General features: G+C 44.9%; 1 protein-coding gene across 1 annotated transcript in view; it reads right to left on the bottom strand.

Annotated features, from left to right (window-relative positions):
• Positions 1–728, bottom strand: part of LOC112105506 — a 118,293-nt gene extending 117,565 nt beyond the window's left edge. Inside the window, exon 1 of the mRNA XM_029912166.1 lies at positions 521–728. Within this exon, the coding sequence (XP_029768026.1) occupies positions 521–683 (163 nt within the window). The 5' untranslated portion in view covers positions 684–728. The remainder of the gene's footprint in view (positions 1–520) is intronic.
• Positions 729–20,035: the final 19,307 nt, after the last annotated feature.

Here is a 20,035-nt window from a genome sequence, read left to right as displayed (position 1 = left end):
GTTGTGCTGTACTGTGAACATTTGTTAGCATGATCCATCAGGAATGGAAAATTAGTTACTATAATTGCCTGTTAACACTCCTCTTAATACAAAAAACTCACAAGCATTCAGAGAAAACTAGAGGTATTGGATAATGAATACACAACAACTATCTGTGACAATGAATGGTATAGAATGATGGCCAAAAGTAACAACTGGATTAAAAAAAAAAGAATTACGGTAGATATATTCATGGAGGATGCAACCACATTGCTCTGGGTGTCCCTAAACTTCCAACTGCCAGAAGCTGGGTCTGCATGACAGGGGATGGATCACTCAAAATTGCCCTGTTCTGTTCATTCCCCCTGAGGCATCTGGCAATGGCTGCTGTCAGAAAACAGGATACTGGGCTAGATGGACTGTTAGTCTGACCCAATCTGGCTGTTCTTATGAATATTGTATACTAGCAGAACACGTTAAGACACAGTACAGGTACGGTAGCTAAAGTAATAAATCTAAATATTTAATGGGCATCACATACCTATCATTACAGAGTCTGAAGCCACTTTATTCATTATTTGTCTCGTGCTGCCTGTCATGGGTGTATAAGCAACTGTAATCCCAGTAGCATTATAGGCAGGGTCATCTAATCGTCCCAGGAAAGCCAGAGGCACTTCAGGATTTGGGTAATTTAATGTGAACATAGATACCACGTACACCAGAAAGAGAAATAGGAGTGACAGGATCCATTCCTGGGTAATGGAAAAGAGTAAATGAGCAGAGAGAACGGCACAACAATTTCAGAGCGAATGTTCCCTCCCTGATTATCAGATAAGCAATAAAGCCAGTCAATACATTTTAGATGGAACAGTTTTCCTTCAAAAAATGAAGTTTCAGCAAAATCTAAATCTTGTCACAGAATATAGTCACTTTAACATCACTCAGAGCTTACAACTTTCACACCTGCTAATGCTTGAAAATTCGAGCGACAGCAACACAAATACAAAGAGTAATATTGCCTATTAAGTCAATGGAACACAGAGCTCAACTCTTCGTAAAAAGTTCACTGATTTTACATGAGTGCATATAATATGAAGACGGTGCTCTGTGTGTCACCACAAAACCATGAGCAACTAGCTTCTATAACAATCCGCAGGTGAGAGAGTTTCTGCTATTGTCTGTTGCAGCAATGAGAAAAAGAATTAGGATGGGTGAAAAAGCCTTGCAACAATTGGGGCTTTTCAAATATTGTCTCACTTTTACTACTCTCTCAAATACAAATTGGTTTTTTTTTGTTTTTTGTTTTGTTTTTTTTGGGGGGGGGGGGAATAACCCTCTCACATGACCCAGCTTTTTTTTTGTTTTATTCCCAAACTATCTTTTTGTACTTGCCTGAAAGGTCTGCATTTTCATTCTCCATTTGGTAAGTAGATTTTTACATAAGAGAGCCTTAGTTTGCTGACACACACTCATATTTCTCTGAAGTCTCTGCATTTCTGGATCTAGAGAGAGAAACAAAAGGATGTAAATTCTAATAGAACAAATCAAAGAAAAAATAGTAGTGGTATTTGTACAATGCTTTGCATCCAAGGATACCAAAGCACTTTACCAAGCTAAGCAATATTTCCATTTTACAGATTTGGAAACCAAAGACTTGCCAAAGTTTCTTCATACAAAGGAAGTCCGTGTTGGCAGAAAAATTGAATTCAGATCTCTCTGCTCCTAGACCCAATGCCATAACTAATAGACCATCTCCTCTCCCAGGGCTTTGATAATTAAAGAACTCACTTTGATCATTAAAGAACTCACTTCAGGTGCTCTCCTTTACTAAAAATGTTAGGGGTGGGGAGAAACGACAAGGATAATGAAAACTTTTCTGTTGTAGATGCAGGGTTTTCTTAACTTTTCCTCTATTTAGGGTTTTTAGTCTTCTTCTTAGAAATTAAACAACATACAATACTACTTCATTTTTAATTATATTGATACTTTCAGAAAAAGTGTGTATGCATTCTGCTGTTTTTAGTTTGAAAGTATTATTTCCTAAAAGGACCTCAAGCTAAATGATATTTGTAATGTGAAAAATAGACACCCAACTTACTAATTATGCATTCATGTATATCTGGGTATGCAAAATGGTACTAAGTAATACAAAATATGTTTTGAATTTTCAGTAGACGCCTAAAAAACCTAACAATGGTAGAAAACCTTAAAAAACTAGAAAAATCATTATTTTCATATCTTGGCCTACCAGTGAACAAAAGTGTTAATTTAAAATTTAAAGTCAAACTCTTCTGTTTATTATAAATGTATACATAGTTTTAAGAAACAGAGCCTGAAGTCCTTCAAATCATTTGGAATTATCTGTAGGAGTGCTGCATTTAGCCCTAAATAATCATTAAAAAGATGAGTGAGCAAGACAAAAAAGTATTGTTCAAACCACCACCACAGTATTGAATTTGAATTCAGCTCCTCTTATTCACTAAAGGCTTGATCCTGCAAAGCGTCGAACAACTCCTGAAGGTGCTGTGAGCTGAGCACCCTTCGCTTCTATGGAAGTCAATAGGAGTCGAAGGCATTTCCACATCTTGCAGGAACAAGCCCAGGGACATTCTTGAGTGAATTTTTGTTCCCAATGATAGTCACATAAAGAGAAAGAGTAACTAATGCATGTTTGTGAGAATATTTATCTGGAAGCACTGGAATGGGTTACTTAGGGAGGTGATGGAATCTCCATCTGTAGAGGTTTTTAAGGCCCGGCTTGACAAACTCATGGCTGGGATGATTTAGTTGGTGTAGGTCCTGCTTTGAGAAGGGAATTGGACTAGATGACCTCCTGAGGTCCCTTCCAACCCGAATCTTCTATGATTCTATTAAGTGTTTGGCTGCCGCCTTTAAAATTCCTTTCAAGTTGGGAGTTATCCAATCAAAGCAGAAACAACATGTTTGGTCGCCTAAGTATCACCTTTCTCAAAGAACACATCTAGTGAACACTGAAATCACTAGTTGTAGAGAATTGTTTGATCAGTCCATAAGGGTGAGCTATGTACACATAAATCAGTCAACTTTGAGTAACTGGTGAAACGTTGAAGGGGTGACATATGTGAAATAATAGATCTCCCAGATCTAATTACAATCAAAAAGCCAAAATGCAATCAACTATGGTATGGCTAAATTATGCTTTCATACAAACAGATGTCCTGACCTTCCAAGCATTAGAGCTCAGTTACAGAGGCAAGGTGGGTGAGGTAATATCTTTTATTGGACCAACTTCTGCTGACGAGAGAGAGAAGCTTTCAAGCCACACTGAGCTCTTCTTCAGTCACTCTCACCAACAGAAATGGGTCCAATAAAGGATATTACCCACCTAGTCTCTCTAATATCCGGGGAACAACACGACTACCACGACACACGCATAGCTCAGGATAAGACATCTTTGCATCTGATCCTTTAAAATGTCTGTAGCTGAAATAAAAGGAACTTGGATGTGTTTCATTGTTTTCCCTTTGGATATCGCTTCCAGATGTTACTGACTGGACAGCTGGACTTTACTTATAAATGATGCCAAATGCACTTACGCAGCTCGGTTCCCCTTACTATTGTTGTTGTGTGTGGTTTCTTTTTTTGGTGGGGAGTAAAACATTTGCCTGCTCCAGATGCAATAGGTTCAGATTTCTAATTACTCCTTCAGTGCTAACCCAGGAACCTATCCCAGAACGTGCTTACGCACCCTCCCCTGTCATTGATTTCAATGGGATTTGAGATCACTTGGCATGATATAGTTGGTCTTGTTAATACTTTTTCTTCAGACTTGGAATTTGATGATAAATAGTGCAAAAGAAGGAGGAGAAAAGATAAAAGTGCACATCACACGTTCACCTCTTGCTTATGTGATTTGCTATTCTGAAGTTGCAATGTACACAAAAATGTGGCACAACTAAAAGTTATTTAACACATTATTTTATTATTCAGCATCATTATTATTATTATTACTGTTATTACAGGTGAACTTCTCTGTGCTACTAAAGCCAGAGGGAATGCCACTATAACTGAAAAAGCAGGACTGAGGTAGGCTATTCCAATGAGAAATTACTCCAGTCATTTCATAATGGAGTACATCTCTCATTTTAGACCCAAAATTACCTCTTAGTAGAACAACGTGTGGCTGTTAATTATTTATACATGGGAAACGTTGAATTAGAAAACTAAGGTTACAAGAAATTTGGTTGTAAAATTAATTCCACATTTCAAGCTTCCTCCTCTACTATGCTGGTCTCATAAATACATACATACTATATAACACTTTACATCCTCAAATGTCTTGTACAAATATGAACTAAGCTGTAGCATTTATCTCACATGAGTGTCCTATCCCCATTTTACATACAGGGAAACAAACTTAGAAGTTAAGTGAAGTGATTGGCTCAAGACCTGACTGCAAGAGTCTGATCCTGATCCCATTGAGCCAATGGCAAAATGCCCATTGACTCCAATGGGTAGGATCAGATGGAATTTGGAGCATAGGAGATGGAGGCTTATCATGGCGCTGAAGATTTGGGGAGCAAATCAGAATGAGCAAGTAAAGGATCAAGGAATCTAAGGGTATGTCTACACTACGAGAGTAGTTCGATTTTAGTTAAATCGAATATGTGCAATCGATATTAGAAAGTCGAACGTGTGTGTCTACACTAAGGACAGTAATTCGACTTTGTCAGTCCACACTACCAGGGAAAGCGTCGACATTGGAAGCAGTGCACTGTGGGCAGCTATCCCACAGTTCCCGCAGTCCCCGCTGCCCATTGGAATTCTGGGTCGAGCCCCCAATGCCTGCTGGGGCAAAAAATGTGGCGAGGGTGCTTTTGGGTAACTGTCGTCATCCGTCAGTCACTACCGCCCTCCCTCCCTCCCTGAAAGCGCCGGCGGGAAATCAGTTCGCGCACTTTTTGATCAGTGACAGCGCGGACGCCACAGCACTGCGATCATGGATCCCGCTGCGACCATCGCTGCAGTTGTGGCCGTTCTCAACGCCTCGCACCTTATCATACACCTTTCCCAGAGGCAGATGCAGAGAAATCAGGCGAGGAGGCTACGGCACCGCCGTGAGGGCCTGAAGTCGGAGAGTAGCACAGAGCTGTCAGAAACCACGAGCCCCAGCGCCCAGGACATCACGGTGGCAATGGGGCATGTGGATTTTGTTGAACGGCGATTCTGGGCCCGGGAAACAAGCACGGACTGGTGGGACCGCATAGTGCTTCAGGTCTGGGATGAATCCCAGTGGCTGCGAAACTTTCGCATGCGGAAGGGGACTTTCCTCAAACTTTGTGAGTTGCTGTCCCCTGCCCTGAAGCGCAAGGACACCCGCATGCGAGCAGCCCTGACTGTCCAGAAGCGAGTGGCCATAGCCCTCTGGAAGCTTGCAACGCCGGACAGCTACCGGTCAGTCGCGAACCACTTTGGCGTGGGCAAATCTACCGTGGGGGTTGTTGTCCTGCAAGTAGCCAAGGCAATCGTCAAGGTACTGCTGTCAAAGTTAGTGACCCTGGGAAACGCGCAGGCCATCATAGATGGCTTCGCTGCGATGGGATTCCCAAACTGCGGTGGGGCTATAGATGGGACTCACATTCCTATCCTAGGACCGGGCCACCAGGCCAGCCAGTACATCAATAGAAAGGGCTACTTTTCAATGGTGCTGCAAGCACTGGTGGACCATCGGGGACGTTTTACAAACATCAACGTCGGATGGCCGGGCAAGGTTCATGACGCTCGCGTGTTCAGGAACTCTGGTCTGTTTAGACGGCTGCAGGAAGGCATTTACTTCCCGGACCACAAGATAACTGTTGGGGATGTGGAGATGCCTACAGTCATCCTCGGGGACCCAGCCTACCCGCTAATGCCCTGGCTCATGAAGCCCTATACTGGCGCCCTGGACACTGCACAAGAACTCTTCAACTACCGGCTGAGCAAGTGCAGAATGGTGGTGGAGTGTGCTTTTGGCCGTCTCAAGGGGAGATGGAGAAGCTTACTGACTCGCTGTGATCTCAGCGAAACCAATATCCCCATCGTTATTGCAGCTTGCTGTGTGCTCCACAATCTCTGTGAGAGCAAGGGGGAGACCTTTATGTCGGGGTGGGAGGTTGAGGCAAATAGCCTGGCTGCTGATTACGCCCAGCCAGACAGCCGGGCGATTAGAAGAGCCCAGCGGGACGCGCTGTGCATACGGGAGGCTTTGAAAGCCAGTTTCAAGGCTGAGCAGGGTACCCAGTGACTTTTAAGTTTGTGGACACAGAAGCTGAACTTGCCCCCGTTTCTTTACCCAGTTGCCGTCGACTATCCTCTCCAGTTACATACCCCCTTCACCCCCTTCCCAAAAAATAAAATCTGTTCTGTTTTGTTAATGGACACCGTTGTCTTTATTACTGTTTTCGCGGGAATGTTTTAAACCTGGGACGCAGACTGTGGCGGGGGGCGGGTTTAGTGTTGTGATGCAAATGATGCTTCTAAACTCCAGGAATGACAGGCTCCGCGGTGGTGGACTGGTTGTTTCAACGGAGCCTGCCAGCCCTCCTGGCCGGGACTGCGTGTATGTGTCGGCTATGTGACTGTCTTGCAGGGGGAGGAGGGTTACAGATCCCCTGCTGCGCGGCTTTGTGATCCAGGGTAAAGACCGCTGCATAAGATCTGTAACTGCCCTCCCCCGCCACCAAGTCACAGAGCAACACCCCCCCCCCCCACCACACAGAACATGAAAACCACCTCCCAGACTGACCAGGGTAACTAGTCACTGCACTGTATATGTGCCCTGCTGCTGCACCTGCCCCCTGCTAAAGGTGACTGTCCTGTCCAATGACCAAGCCCCTTCCCCCCCCCTTCAGACAGACTCCCCTCCAAAAGAAGAGGATGGAAACAGAAATGAACAGAAACGTATTCTTTATTAACAACCGCACATGGAACGGGGGGGTGAAACTTGGACGGGGTCTTGTGTGAGGCGGGTAGGAAAGGACTTTTCAAATTTTGGGGAATGAGAGCCTTCTAGTGGTAGAGCAGTCCGCAGGGGTGGAGTGAAATTTTTCACGGCCCCTTCCACCCCTCCGTGTTTGGACTTTGGGTGAGGGGGGTATGGGACTTGGTGGCGGGGCAGGGCAGTTAGAGAGGGACTGCAGCGGGGCTCTCTCCTCCTGCCTCCGGTCCTGCAGAACATCCACAAGGCGGCGGAGCGTGTCCGTTTGCTCCCTCATTAGTCCAAGCAGCGTTTGAGTAGCCTGCCTGTCCTCCTGTCGCCACCTCTCCTCCCGTTCAATGTTTGCCCGGTGCATTTGGGACAAGTTCTCCCTCCACTGTGTCTGCTGGGCTGCCTGTGCTCGGGAGCATCCCATTAGTTCAGCAAACATGTCTTCCCGTGTCCTCTTCTTCCTCCTCCTAATGTGCGCTAGCCTCTGGGCAGATGTGGCTGTGGGAATTGGAAAAAGGGAGTGAATTCCTGAGACAGATCAATGTATCTGTGAACAGAGAACATAGTCTTTCAACAAGACCATGCAGAGCACCTATCACACGCGCACTGAGGACAAGGTCGAATTTTCGGCCCTCGCCTACAGTGCCTGCGGTCTTGCTGTGGCGAGCTGAGGAGCAGGGCAGGACACCGGACTTTGTCTAGATGGCAAACATGGTAAGCCGTAGACTTGTGGCTGCTTAAAACTTTAAGAGTGGCACTGGCCTCCTTTCACATAGAAAGCAATGCGAGTCTCTGCTGGCAGCAATCCTGCAAGCATGAACTCTGGCCCTGTCCCACCCCCTTGCGGCTGTAAACCGCGTGGCTGTAAACCGGCGGTTGCAGTTCTGTAAAGGGACGGGCAAGCAGTCCCAATACTAACTTTCCCCTACCTAATTCACAGCAGGGAGTCATGCCAGACATCACCCTCCTGAAGGTCTCGGAGAGCCAGAAGGAGCGGATGCTTCGGGACAGCCTGCAGAAACCGGGGCCATTTGCTGCAATGCTCTGCAAGGCCATGATCCCCGAGTACCTGCTGGCGTTGTGGCAGGGAAACGTCTCATACCACGGGGGGCCTAATAAGCTCTCCCTGCCCAGGAACCTGCTCATGAGGCTTGAAAAACACCTGCAGGAGGCCTATGAGGAGTTCTGCCCGGAGGATGTCGCCTCTATCCCCAGATACATTGACCAGTTTTTGGCTTAGGTGCCCTTGGAGGGACAAAAGAGTGCAGCGTTTTGGGCAGTATAATCATGAAGCGGACACTGTGAAATTTTTTGAAAATAGTTCGGACTATATATTGAAGCGCCCAAAGACAGACTAATCATGATACCCTTTGCACAGATTCCCGTTTTGTTGGACTTTCCTGTTTACATGTTTTGAAGCACTTTACCCATTGTTAATATTTTAAATCTTCCTGTTCTGTTTTAAATAAATGTTTACATGTTTGAAAGCACTTTAGCTATTGTTAATATTTTAAATATGCCAGTTATGTTATAAATAAATGTTTAGATATTTAAAACACTTACTGCTTGATCCTTCCCCTGAATCTGTGTCTGGGATAACGGCTGGGGAGGGTTGGTAGGGGATCTCTGTGAGGGTGATGAAGAGCTCCTGGCTGTCGGGCAAATCAGCGTTGTAAGCGCTGTCGACTGCCTCGTCCTCCTCATCTCCTTCCTCCTCTTCCCCGTCCGCTGAGGAACCGGCCGCGGACAATATCCCATCCTCAGAGTCCATGGTCACTGGTGGGGTAGTGGTGGCGGCCGCACCTAGGATGGAATGCAGTGCCTCGTAGAAACGGGATGTGTGGGGCTGGGATCCGGAGCGTCCGTTTGCCTCTTTGGTCTTCTGGTAGCCTTGTCTCAGCTCCTTGATTTTCACGCGGCACTGCGTTGCATCCCGGCTGTATCCTCTCTCTGCCATGGCTTTAGAGATCTTCTCATAGATCTTTGCATTCCGTCTTTTGGAGCGCAGCTCGGAAAGCACGGACTCATCTCCCCACACAGCGATGAGATCCAAGACTTCCCGATCCGTCCATGCTGGGGCCCTCTTTCTATTAGATTGCACGGCCATCTCTGCTGGAGAGCTCTGCATCGTTGCCACTGCTGCTGAGCTCGCCACGGTGTCCAAACAGAAACTGCGATTCAAACTGCCCAGACAGGAAAAGGAATTCAAATTTTCCCGGGGGTGTGGCTGGTCAGAGCATCCGAGCTCGGACTGCTGTCCAGAGCGTCAACAGAGTGGTGCACTGTGGGATAGCTCCCGGAGCTATTAGCGTCGATTTCCATCCACACCTAGCCTAATTCGACATGGCCATGTCGAATTTAGCGCTACTCCCCTCGTTGGGGAGGATTACAGAAATCGATTTAAAGAGAGCTCTATGTCGAACTAAATAGCTTCGTGGTGTGGACGGGTGCAGGGTTAAATCGATGTAACGGCGCTAAATTCGACATAAAAGCCTAGTGTAGACCAGGCCTAAGCAGCTGCAAGTACAGGGCCCATCTCATGAAGGGAGTGGATGTTTTTAAAAAAAATTGAAGAAGTTTCCCCATTAAACACTTGGGTGTGGAGAATTTTAGGTTGCAAACTCACACCAATGTGTAAAAATTTTCTTTCAGAAGATTAAGTTTAAAAAAAAAAAAAGGCAGAAACCCAGGCAATTCAGAGTTAAACTCTAACTTCCACAGCAAACCACAGAACTGCCGACCTCCCCAATCCAAACTCTGCTCCAAGAGATAACAAAAGTCAACATTTGTACTTGGAAAGGACAAAAAATAGTTCCCTTGTACAGCTGCAATTGAGCAGTCTGCAGAGTAGCTATAATAAACTTACTTCCAAATTAAGTTAGCGGCAGTATTACAGACTTCCAGAAATGCATTTCGTCACTCTGCAGACGAGCCAACAGAAAACAATTTCACATTACCTTCCCGACCGACCGTTCGTGACAAGAACCACACAATTGCATCAAGCAATCAAAGTCAACAATTTCACCATTACTCTCTTAGCCATCTATAAGAGACAAGTAAGTTAACCAATCACAAAACGGCAAAAATAACACTGGACAGTACTTTCTAAATGAGTCTGAGAATACTACATTAGAGCAATTCTTCTGGGGCAGAGTTAATCTAGTGGCGATTTACATGTAATGTGGAAGTACAATTTTCTCTTTCAATTCCTTGGTTGTTTTCTATCCTAATAGAGGTTAAGCAGTAAAACTGCACTATAGCAGATCTCTTTCTTTTTTCACACCTACCAAGAGATTTCTATGCAGGGCCGGCTCTAGGCACCAGCAAAACAAGCTGGTGCTTGGGGCGGCACATTTTTAGGGGCGGCATGGCTGGCCCCAGAATGCTGCCCCTAAAAATGTGCCCCGGCCACCCTAGCCTGGGAGGGAGGGGGAGATCCCGAGCGGCCGCGGCGCGCTAAACAGCTGTTTCGCACGCCGCTGCTCCCCCTCCCTCCCTCCCTCCCAGGCTTGAGAGCCTGGGAGGGAGGGGGAGACTCCGAGTGGCTGCGGCGCGGGCGCCGCTTCTCCCCCTCCCTCCCTCCCTCCTAGGCTTGAGAGCCTGGGGGGGGAGGAGGCAGGGGAGGGGCGGAGTTGAGGCGGGGCCGGGGGTGGGGTAATTAAAAAAGGGGGGGGGGGGCGGCCAAAATTGTTTTTGCTTTGGGCAGCAAAAATCCTAGAGCCGGCCCTGTTTCTATGGCGCATTTCCTGGGTTTCTAATTTTATTTTTAAAACTCCAGTGTTCTTGAAAGATAATATACACTTGAAACGCTGATACATGCCTGCAACTTTATCACCACAAAATTGAAACTCCTTGTGTGGGAATTGCAAAGAAAATAAGGCATCAGGTACTAATACCACCTCTACTGTCCTTTCTCCATAGACCACCTCAAAGACTATGTCTACACTATAGAACCTACACTCATATAGCTTCCCAGTGTAGATGCAGAAAGAGTTTTTCTGCCAGTGTAGGAACACCAACTCACCAAAGGACAATGCTTGGTCTATACTCAAAAGTTGTATCAGCATGGCTACATGGGTCAGTGCCAGAAGTGGTGCTAGCCCATTGGGGGCCCTAAGAAAGAATATTTTTGGGATCCCCCTGCAAAACCTATCTCATAGAACTGGAAGGGACCCTGAAAGGTCATTGAGTCTCACCTCCTGCCCTTCACTAGCAGGACCAAGTACTGATTTTTGCCCCAGATCCCTAAGTGGCCCCCTCAAGGATTGAACTTACAACCCTGCGTTTAGCAGGCCAATGCTCAAACCACTGATCTATTCCTCCCGCCCATACACACACACTAATAAACTTGTTTAACAGAGGGCAAGTCAACACTACAGCACTACATTGGCACAGCTGCACAGATGCAGCCGTGGCGCGTCTGGTGAAGCAGCACTCGCCCATTGGCATAAGAACTCCACCTTGGCGAGAAGCGGAAGCTATATCAGCGGGAGAGCGTCTCCCACCAACATAACACTGGTGTGGACAGCGTAGAACTTGTGTCGCTCGGGGGGGCGGGCTTTTTCACACCCCTGAGCAACGCAAGTTAGATCAACTTCACCGGTAGTATAGACCTGCCCAGAGTAGGGAGGCCCCTTGAGTGGCTTGGGGCCCTAAACAATTACTTATTTTGCTTATGCCTAGCAGCAGCTCTGGTCAGCGCTGTGAAAAACCACTCCCCTGACCCACGGAGCTATGCCAATGTAACTGTCAAGTGTAGATGCAGTTTAGTCAATGAAAGAGCACTTCAGTCTAATGTAAGGTCTGTCTATGCTATGGAGACTGAACTGGCATTGCTACGCCAGCATAGCCCCATAGTGTAGATGCAGTCTACACTAACAAAAGGAGTTGTTCTGTCCAGGCAGGTATACCACCTCCCTGAATGCCATTAGCTACATCAACGGAAGCACCTTTCCATTGACGTAGTTGTGTCTACACTGGTGGTTATGTTGGCATGGCTACCTGAGTTAGGAGTGTGGGTTTTTTCACTCCCCTGACCAAGGTAGCCATGACGATATAACTTCCAAGTGTAGACTAAGCTGTCAGTTGGGGAGTTGGTGTTCCTACACTGACAGAAAAAAACCCTTCTGTCCATGTAGGCTGCATCTCCACTACAGGTCTATGCCAACACAGCTATGCTGATACAGTCTGCCTAGTGTAGACATACCCCTTTATTAGCACAATGCTGCAGTAGAGGGTGGAAAACAGCGTGGAGGAATTTTCATCTGTGTTTTAAAAAAAATATATATCTCCCCACTGGAATTTTTAAAAAACACGTAAAGGAAACATATCACTTTTATACATATTATATATATTATATATGTGCTAAATTTAATCTGATGACTTATTTTAAAACCAGAATACACACTGCAGAAAAGCGTGCTCTGTGAAAAGCTGAAAATTGTTAATGTCTTGTTATTAGACCACAAATAAGAAAAAATAAAGTAATAAAGCCTTAAAATGGCAATGAAACTTCAGTAGAAAGAAATTTAAACTTCATACTTTAGAAAGATTCTGCATCTGCTAATCAGGCAGTTCAAACAAGCTTCAAACAAAACAGCAGGGCACACTGGAACATTGTTAGTTTTAGAGCCTTTAATTACCAGATGTTTTCGTACATTAGGAGTCAGATGGAATTTAAAAAACAATAGAGATCTTACCTTAGGGGGAAAGTTTTGAGAAGCGTTCAGAATATTTGCTCTTGTAATAGATCTGTAAATAATGCAGATGTGTTCTTTTTTCCTGCCGTTACTTTCCAATCGTTGTAATGACACTCCATGCTTCTTTGGGGCTCCTCCCACCCTTCATTTCAATAACGCTGCCAAAAAGGCCTGGCTTACATGACCACTTTGGTTTACTTCACTAGCTGCCCCCTCTTTGGCAGTTCTTCAGATTGCTTTCTTTTCTACAGTGCTAACAGAGGACATTGCTGCCTAGCTGCTGAAGAAAAATTCCTCTCCAAAGTTAGGTTCAGGAAACTCTTGAAACGTTGAATACAAAAATAACAAACAAGCTCTGCCTTGTAAAAATCTCTTGTTCCTCCCTGCAAGAGTAGGAGCTGACTGTAACAGCAGTGCAATGATGCCTTGATGTAGGTAGAAGGGCAAAACTCAGCGGATCAACAACTTTGTTGGCAAAATACTGTCTCTAACAGAGTTCTGTAAAGTAACTCCAACTGGCTGGAAATCCCTTTCCCCCTTTATCATGTGGAAACAAGGCACATCAAATAACGTTAATTTCCCTAACACTATATTTTAAAAGAGAATTCGAATTTCATCTATATAGAATAGAGGTTAAGCTAAAAAGCTGCACGATATCCAATCTCTATATCTTTTTCACAGCCAGAGGCAGATTTCTATGGCACATATTCAATAGTGAAAACTAGGGATGTGTACATCTGTTTCTCACTCAGTTCCCAAGGGCGACGGTAGAAACCCCGCAGTCAGAAGTATTCAGAATGACCTGGGACAAAATGAAAGAAAATGTTCTGAAACTAAGGTTGTATTGGAGGAGGGACTAGAGGAGATCAGTAGCACTCAACCTGCGGGGCACTGCCCAGAAGGGGTTTGCCGCAGCCACGTCCAGGGTGATTTGTGTACTGTGTAGCTCATGAAAAGCAGAGGTACTCTGTACTCAGGCAAACGCGAGCGACACACCAAGCATCAGTAGTGAGACTTGGCTGTTAGGCATGGTAAAAAAGAGGGTAAAGATGCTATGGTCCTAGATTAAAAAAGTGTATTCTTATTTACATAACATTAGTGCATGACAGCCAAGCAAAAGTGGGGCCTGTGACAGGGTATATAAACCAATCTTAGTTGGTAACTTTCCGCAAGGGAGCCTGTCCCAGGGTGCACCTGCATTGCCTTTTAGGCCAGGTGCAGGACTTGAAAAGGAGGAAGGGGAGAAGAGCTGACAGGCTCCTCCCACGGGCAAGTGGCAAGTCTGACCGGAGACATGGGCTCTGAAGAGCTTCAGCCTGCCTGAACCTCTGAGTAAGGAATGTGCTAGCCCCAGAGCTGTGAGGTCGATCGAGGCGCAGCAGCCTGTGGTTAGACAGGAGGAAAGACTAGAGTGCCTCAGGTGCATCTGGTGAGGAAGAGGTAGAGTTGTGATGCTGTAAAGTGGTCTAGCTAGAAGGCCAGGTCACTCTTATGACTGAAGTAGGCCAAAGATGACACTGGGGAAACTGAGGCAGCACTCCATCTGGACATAAGGGGATTTGCTGGAGTGACAGCTTTGCTGCAGGACCCCATTGAGGCACTGTACATAGTACTAGATGTGTCCCAGCCGGAAGAATTTACAATCTAAATAGACCAGACAGACACAGGGTGCTGGAAGGGGTAGAACACATAAGCAAAGCTACCAGTGGGATGGTGGCAAGTGTCATGTTAATTCCACTTTTTTTTTTTTTTTTTTGAGGGGGATGGGTTAATTAGGAGGTGACCAGCTAAATTGAAAGAAAGGGGAAAGGAAGGGAAGGGAGACAAAGAGGGCAGGGGCGTGGAGAGAAGAGGGTAAGAGGTGCAGGCGTGGGGAGACTGTGAGGAAGGGAATGGGGACTCGGGGAGGGTTGGAGCAAACAGCCAATCAGCACAGGGCACAGGAAGTCCAGTCCAAACAGTTCCCTGAATGTCCAGGGCTCCAGGGGTTCCTACTTTGGCAGCTTCTGCCCCTATTGGCTGGAATCCCTGGCTGGCTCCCCTCTGCACACAGATGGTAGTGGAGGGGAATCATCATCATACCCCAGAGTGTGGAGAGGAATGTCATGTCTCAACGCTGCATTAAAATTATGGGGGTGGGGAGGAAGTTTCATGGAATGCAATATTTTTTTAAAAAAACAACCCTTTAATTTACAAAATTGGAAGATTTGCTGCTATTACATTCCTTTTATTTATTTATTTTTGGGGAAAATGAAGCTCCACAGATGCTAGACAACGGGGTGTCAGGAAGCCTGTTACGGCTCCTGGTTTCACAGGGTTGACCTGCACTGGCCATAGGCATTGTTTAGATCTGACCAGGGGGCAGCTTAAATCTATGCCAGCAGGCAACAATCCTCACGGGGCAATGGGCCAGCTGGGGATAATTAGAGTGCAGTGAATTTTGGCCAGGCCCCAGGATGAGGCCAGATAAGGGGTAGTGCAGAAGCTTAATAGACGGACTCTGAATCAGCTGAAAGTTGTTCTATGATGAGGGAACTCATACTGGGCTAGATCAGCCGCTTTGCATCGTTCTGGTGGTGGTAAGGGGCCTGAGTACATGAAAGAATCTGGAGGTCTTCATTCTTTCCTGGAGCTGTGGAAACAGACCAGTTCTGGAGTCAGCAGTGCAGGCTAAGCTCTGCTCTTTGAAGCTTCAGAAAAATAAAAAAAAAATAATTTAAAATAAAAGCCCAGATATCTGAAACCCTTTCCCAGGCAGTCTTCTCAGTCTCACTAACTCAGGACACAGAATAAACGTAAGACAAGAGAGTACTTGCCCCAGGAATAAATCACCCACTTATATGGGCAGTAGGATCTACCTGTTCTCCTAATCAAAGTAGAGAGAAGGGTGCAGCAGTGCCTTACAGCTTTCTTTCGCCAGCCTTTGGATAAAGAGATGCAGGTTGTTTCTGGCTCTGGGATCTGAAAGGGCTTGTCCAACTCACTCCACACACCACTGCCAGGGGCCTGCTCTACATAGGCTGTTATCCCATCACCCAGCTGGTAAAGAAGCCAGCATTAGCATGCTGCTTCCCAGGGTGGTGGCAAATGAGGAAAACATCATGATGCAGAGCCAGCCACCACCAAGCAAACCTGGGACTGTGGTATTTCCTGGCCTGCAGCCAACATAGAGGCCCATGGTCAGTTACCAGAAGGAACAAGTTCCCAAGTAAATAATATTGTAGAGCAACCAATGAACCACAGGACACTGCTTTCTCTGTGGTGTCACAGGTTCTGCACCCTCAACCTCTTGGGCTAACACTGCACCTCCCTGATATTTAAGAAATCGGTTTGCAGGACAAACGTCAGCTCAAAAGCCTACGTTATGTGCATACCATGTCCGTCAGTGTTGAAATCCCTAATTATCCTATTACACCAGGGAATAAATATAGAAAGGGAATTCTGTGTCTCCCTGAAACTAGCTCAGATGTATTAACTAGCAGTGATAACTAACTGCGACAGTGATATGGTAGGTAAAATCCAGAGTAGTTTCTTGAAGAAGCTAAATAGAGTCTAACTGCTCACCTGGCTAGGTGGTTGTTGTGTTTGAGTTCATCCACTTGGAACCGAAGGCTAGCTGCGTCAAAAACACACCAGTAAGGAGACAAACAGGGTGTATTAAATGGCCACATCATAATGTAGACCATTGCTTTTATTAATGTTATACAAAATATAGATGAACTTTAAAGGCTGACTTCTACCTGTTTAGCATAGACTAATGTGCGTCAATTATTCACTTCATTCTGGAGAAGTGAGACAAACAGGAAGTCAAGAAATTCTGACTTCTATTCCCAGCTGTCCCGATGTGACACTTGACTCACAGAGTGAGACTTGGGCAAGTTATTACACCTCCACAGGCCTCATTTGTAAAACGGGGCTAATGCCAACTTTACAAGGGTGCTGTGAGGAAGAGTCAAACAAGTTTTCCTGTTGTATTTTCCCATCAAACACCAAAGGAAACATTAAATTAAGCAAAAATAACCACAGATGGATGGGTACATGAAGGACTTTAAAGAAACCAAGAACATTTCCATCCATGACTGGAATCCATTCTATAGATTGTTCTGAAATAAAGTTTGCTACAGGCTGAATTCATTAGACTGGGCAGTTTTTAATAGCTTTCTTTGTACCTACTGTAGCTTAAATGAGTGTAATTTTGGCATGTCAGAATCAGAATAGGGTCATTTAAGGTAACATAGTTGGAACCACTTATGAAAGATGGGTTAGCCAGTTCCGAAAAAAAATAAGAACTGTCTAAAATTTTGCTCCTTGTCCTGAGCAAAATCGGAGCCCTAAGGTCTTTTGCAGGTTCTGACTCATTTGCATATGAGCCGCCCTCAGAATTTTCAATGAAGCTAAGATTCAACAGTGCTAATTCAAAGGGCTAAATAGTAACTGTCCTTGCATGGGTGAGTGAGGCGTTTAGGGAGTAGACACAGAGAGCCTTTCTTCCTACCCAGCCATCTGGCAGGAGGCAAGATATTGACGTACTGCTCCCTTAAGGGCTAGGCTGTTTGGCTGTCCAATAATTACTGCACTAAAATGAACGTGGCCAGCTCTGTCGGTGGCCTAAAGCTCTAATCTTCTTTGATATTGAATTGACTTAGGTCTTCAGTTAAACAGGCCTCATAGTTCAGGCATTACTCACCATATATGGCATTGGTCTTTTAGCATCCATCCCAGCGGATGGTTCATCCAGAAGCAGAACTGTCGGATTACCCAGCATGCTTAGTACAAAACACAACTAAAATGGAGGAAAGCCATTGGGAGCCAAATTCTGCCTTTTGTTCTGCCTGGGCTACTTCACTGAAGCCAGAGGTCTTGTCAAAGGGTAAGTGAGGGAAGGATCTGGCCCACTTTTTAAAACACAATCTCTTAATTCAGATCTAAATAATACATGAGCAAGAGAAACTCAGAGAAAGTATCTTGTGTTCAACAAAATAAAATACATTGGCTAAAAATAATCCAAAATAGATTTGAAAATAATTTGCCACCACACCCCAGTGCCAACAAATAAATCTCACGCACGCATAACCGATGCTCAGGTTCTGGGTTAACTTTGCAATTGGTGTCCAGCGACTTAAAGAAATTGATTTAAATACATTACTTGAGAAACATCCTGTGCAATTTTCTGCTCTATATGCTCCAGAAGAAACTCCCTTCAAAAATGATAGGAACCAAAATGCATTCCCAGGTCTGTGGGTCATGGGAATCATAGAATATCAGGGTTGGAAGGGACCTCAGGAGGTCATCTAGTCCAACCCCCTGCTCAAAGCAGGACCAATCCCCAACTAAATCATCCCAGCCAGGGCTTTGTCAGCCTGACCTTAAAAACCTCTAAGGAAGGAGATTCCACCACCTCCCTAGGTAACCCATTCCAGTGTAATGAGAATCTTGTCTATGTAACTGGGGCAGGTCCAGACCCATAAAACTTACTAATTCAATTTTTCACTGACTCTGTGAAGCTTGCCATAATATTTTCCTAATGATAATTCACAAGACAACTTGAATTTTTGCTCCAAAATAGAGATTTCACCGTATTTGAAACAAAAAATCATGTTAGTGCACAAAAGGCCATATTCTGCCCCCCTTTCACACCAATACAAATGCACAGCCACTCCACGGGCTTGAGTGGAGTTGTTTTAGAAGCAGCACTGGGAGCAGAATTTGGCCCAACGTTCTATACAAGAACACCTTTCTAGTTATCCTAGCAGATAATTTTCCGTCTGTTTTTTAAAAATACTCCTGAAGCTTCAGAGCCTTCATAATTCTGTGGGGAGGGGAAAAGAAAAGTCGTAAAAGGAACATTTCATGGTTTGATGATGGGTACATCTTGGTTATCTGTGAATAAACACTGTCCCATGAGACAGCACAATCGAAGGGGTAAGCTCTATTTATTCCCCTGTGCTTGTGGGAGAAGTGGTTCCCTACTGAGGGATTCAGAAGCATTCAGGAGAGCTCAATTAAGATGTACCATCCGGTTTTCAGTGAAGTTCTCCTTTCTCACTCCCTCTCTCTTCTGAAATACGAAACTCTAACTGGCATTATTTTGTCTTTGTACCGATTGATAGCGACGGCAGCTTCCTCTTTCCTCTTCCCTTTCACGGCAGCATAAATCTCCAGATGTTCTTGCACAATAAGGTTTGGCCAGTGAGAGGGTTCGCCTGAGGCCAGTGGCTCAGGAAATCAGTTGTGTCCTCCTCTGGGTAAGAAGCAGCTGCATCTTTCCCCTTCATCAGCACCTGCACAAACAGTCTGTTATTTGGATTTCGTGTGATCTTGCAATAAACAAAAGTGTCCCTAAAAACATTTTACTCTTTTCTCTTTTACTTTAAGAAGAAATATTATGGACCACACAGCCAGAGGAATAATGATTATTCCATCATAATTAGACAGGGGTCGTAATCTGCATCATTCATAAAATTTTACTCAGCAGAATCCCTGAGCACTATCTGGGATTTACACAACTTTACACACAATTGTGGATATAAGACATCCCCAGGGGATAACATCACCGACACCTGATTGATTATTATTTTGACACATTCTGCTTCAAACCACTTAGTACCAAATCAATAAGAGCAATTATATTTCTCCCCAAAATTTTTCAGCCGTTACCATATGTGTAATTAAATGTCAGACTGTAAATCACCCAAAGGAGGATGTGAAACAACCCTCATTCACATTTATTTTCAATGTCCTGGCCTTGAAAGATTTTGTGCAAAATGGGGACCCTCTTCTAGGATCAACATTTTAAACCAACGTATGTGAAAACGTCAAGCTCTGTTATAATTCCATATTGCAAAACTGGCATGGCTCAAAGAAATCATGAGGCTTTCAATTAAAAACCCACTTGATTCTGCTTCTACTGAAGTCAATAGGAGCTTTCACGTTGATTTCAGCGGCAGGAGGATGGCACTCATTGTATCAACATTTATTATTAAAGGGTATTGTGATATAATTCAGTTGGTCAATATGCGAGGCATCTCATTACAAGGGTTTCACATTAAATATGTATAAGAAACACCCTCCACCCCAAGATAGACTCTGGACCACATGAAGTGGCCTCTTAAGTTTTGGGGGCAGATAATGGAAACTTTCTTCGACCAGAGACAGGTAAATCTATGCACAGAGAATCTTTCTCCCCCATGGATCTATTGAAGAAAGATCTAATACTTAATGTTAGTGTAAAATTCCCCTACGTTAATTACATTAACTGTTACTAATTTGCATTGATATTTTTGCTCTTGGTTTCACTCAATTTTTTGTCTATCATGAACTCTCGGTTTTTCACTCCTAGCTACGTCACTCAGAGCCGTGAAAGATTTTGCACCCTGAACACTGTAGTTAGTTGACCTAACCCACAGTGTAG

Source organism: Terrapene carolina, unplaced genomic scaffold (assembly GCF_002925995.2).
Source record: "Terrapene carolina triunguis isolate 2854851 unplaced genomic scaffold, T_m_triunguis-2.0 Scaffold192, whole genome shotgun sequence".
Lineage (NCBI taxonomy): Eukaryota > Metazoa > Chordata > Testudines > Emydidae > Terrapene > Terrapene triunguis.
This window is presented reverse-complemented; position numbering and strand designations above follow the sequence as displayed.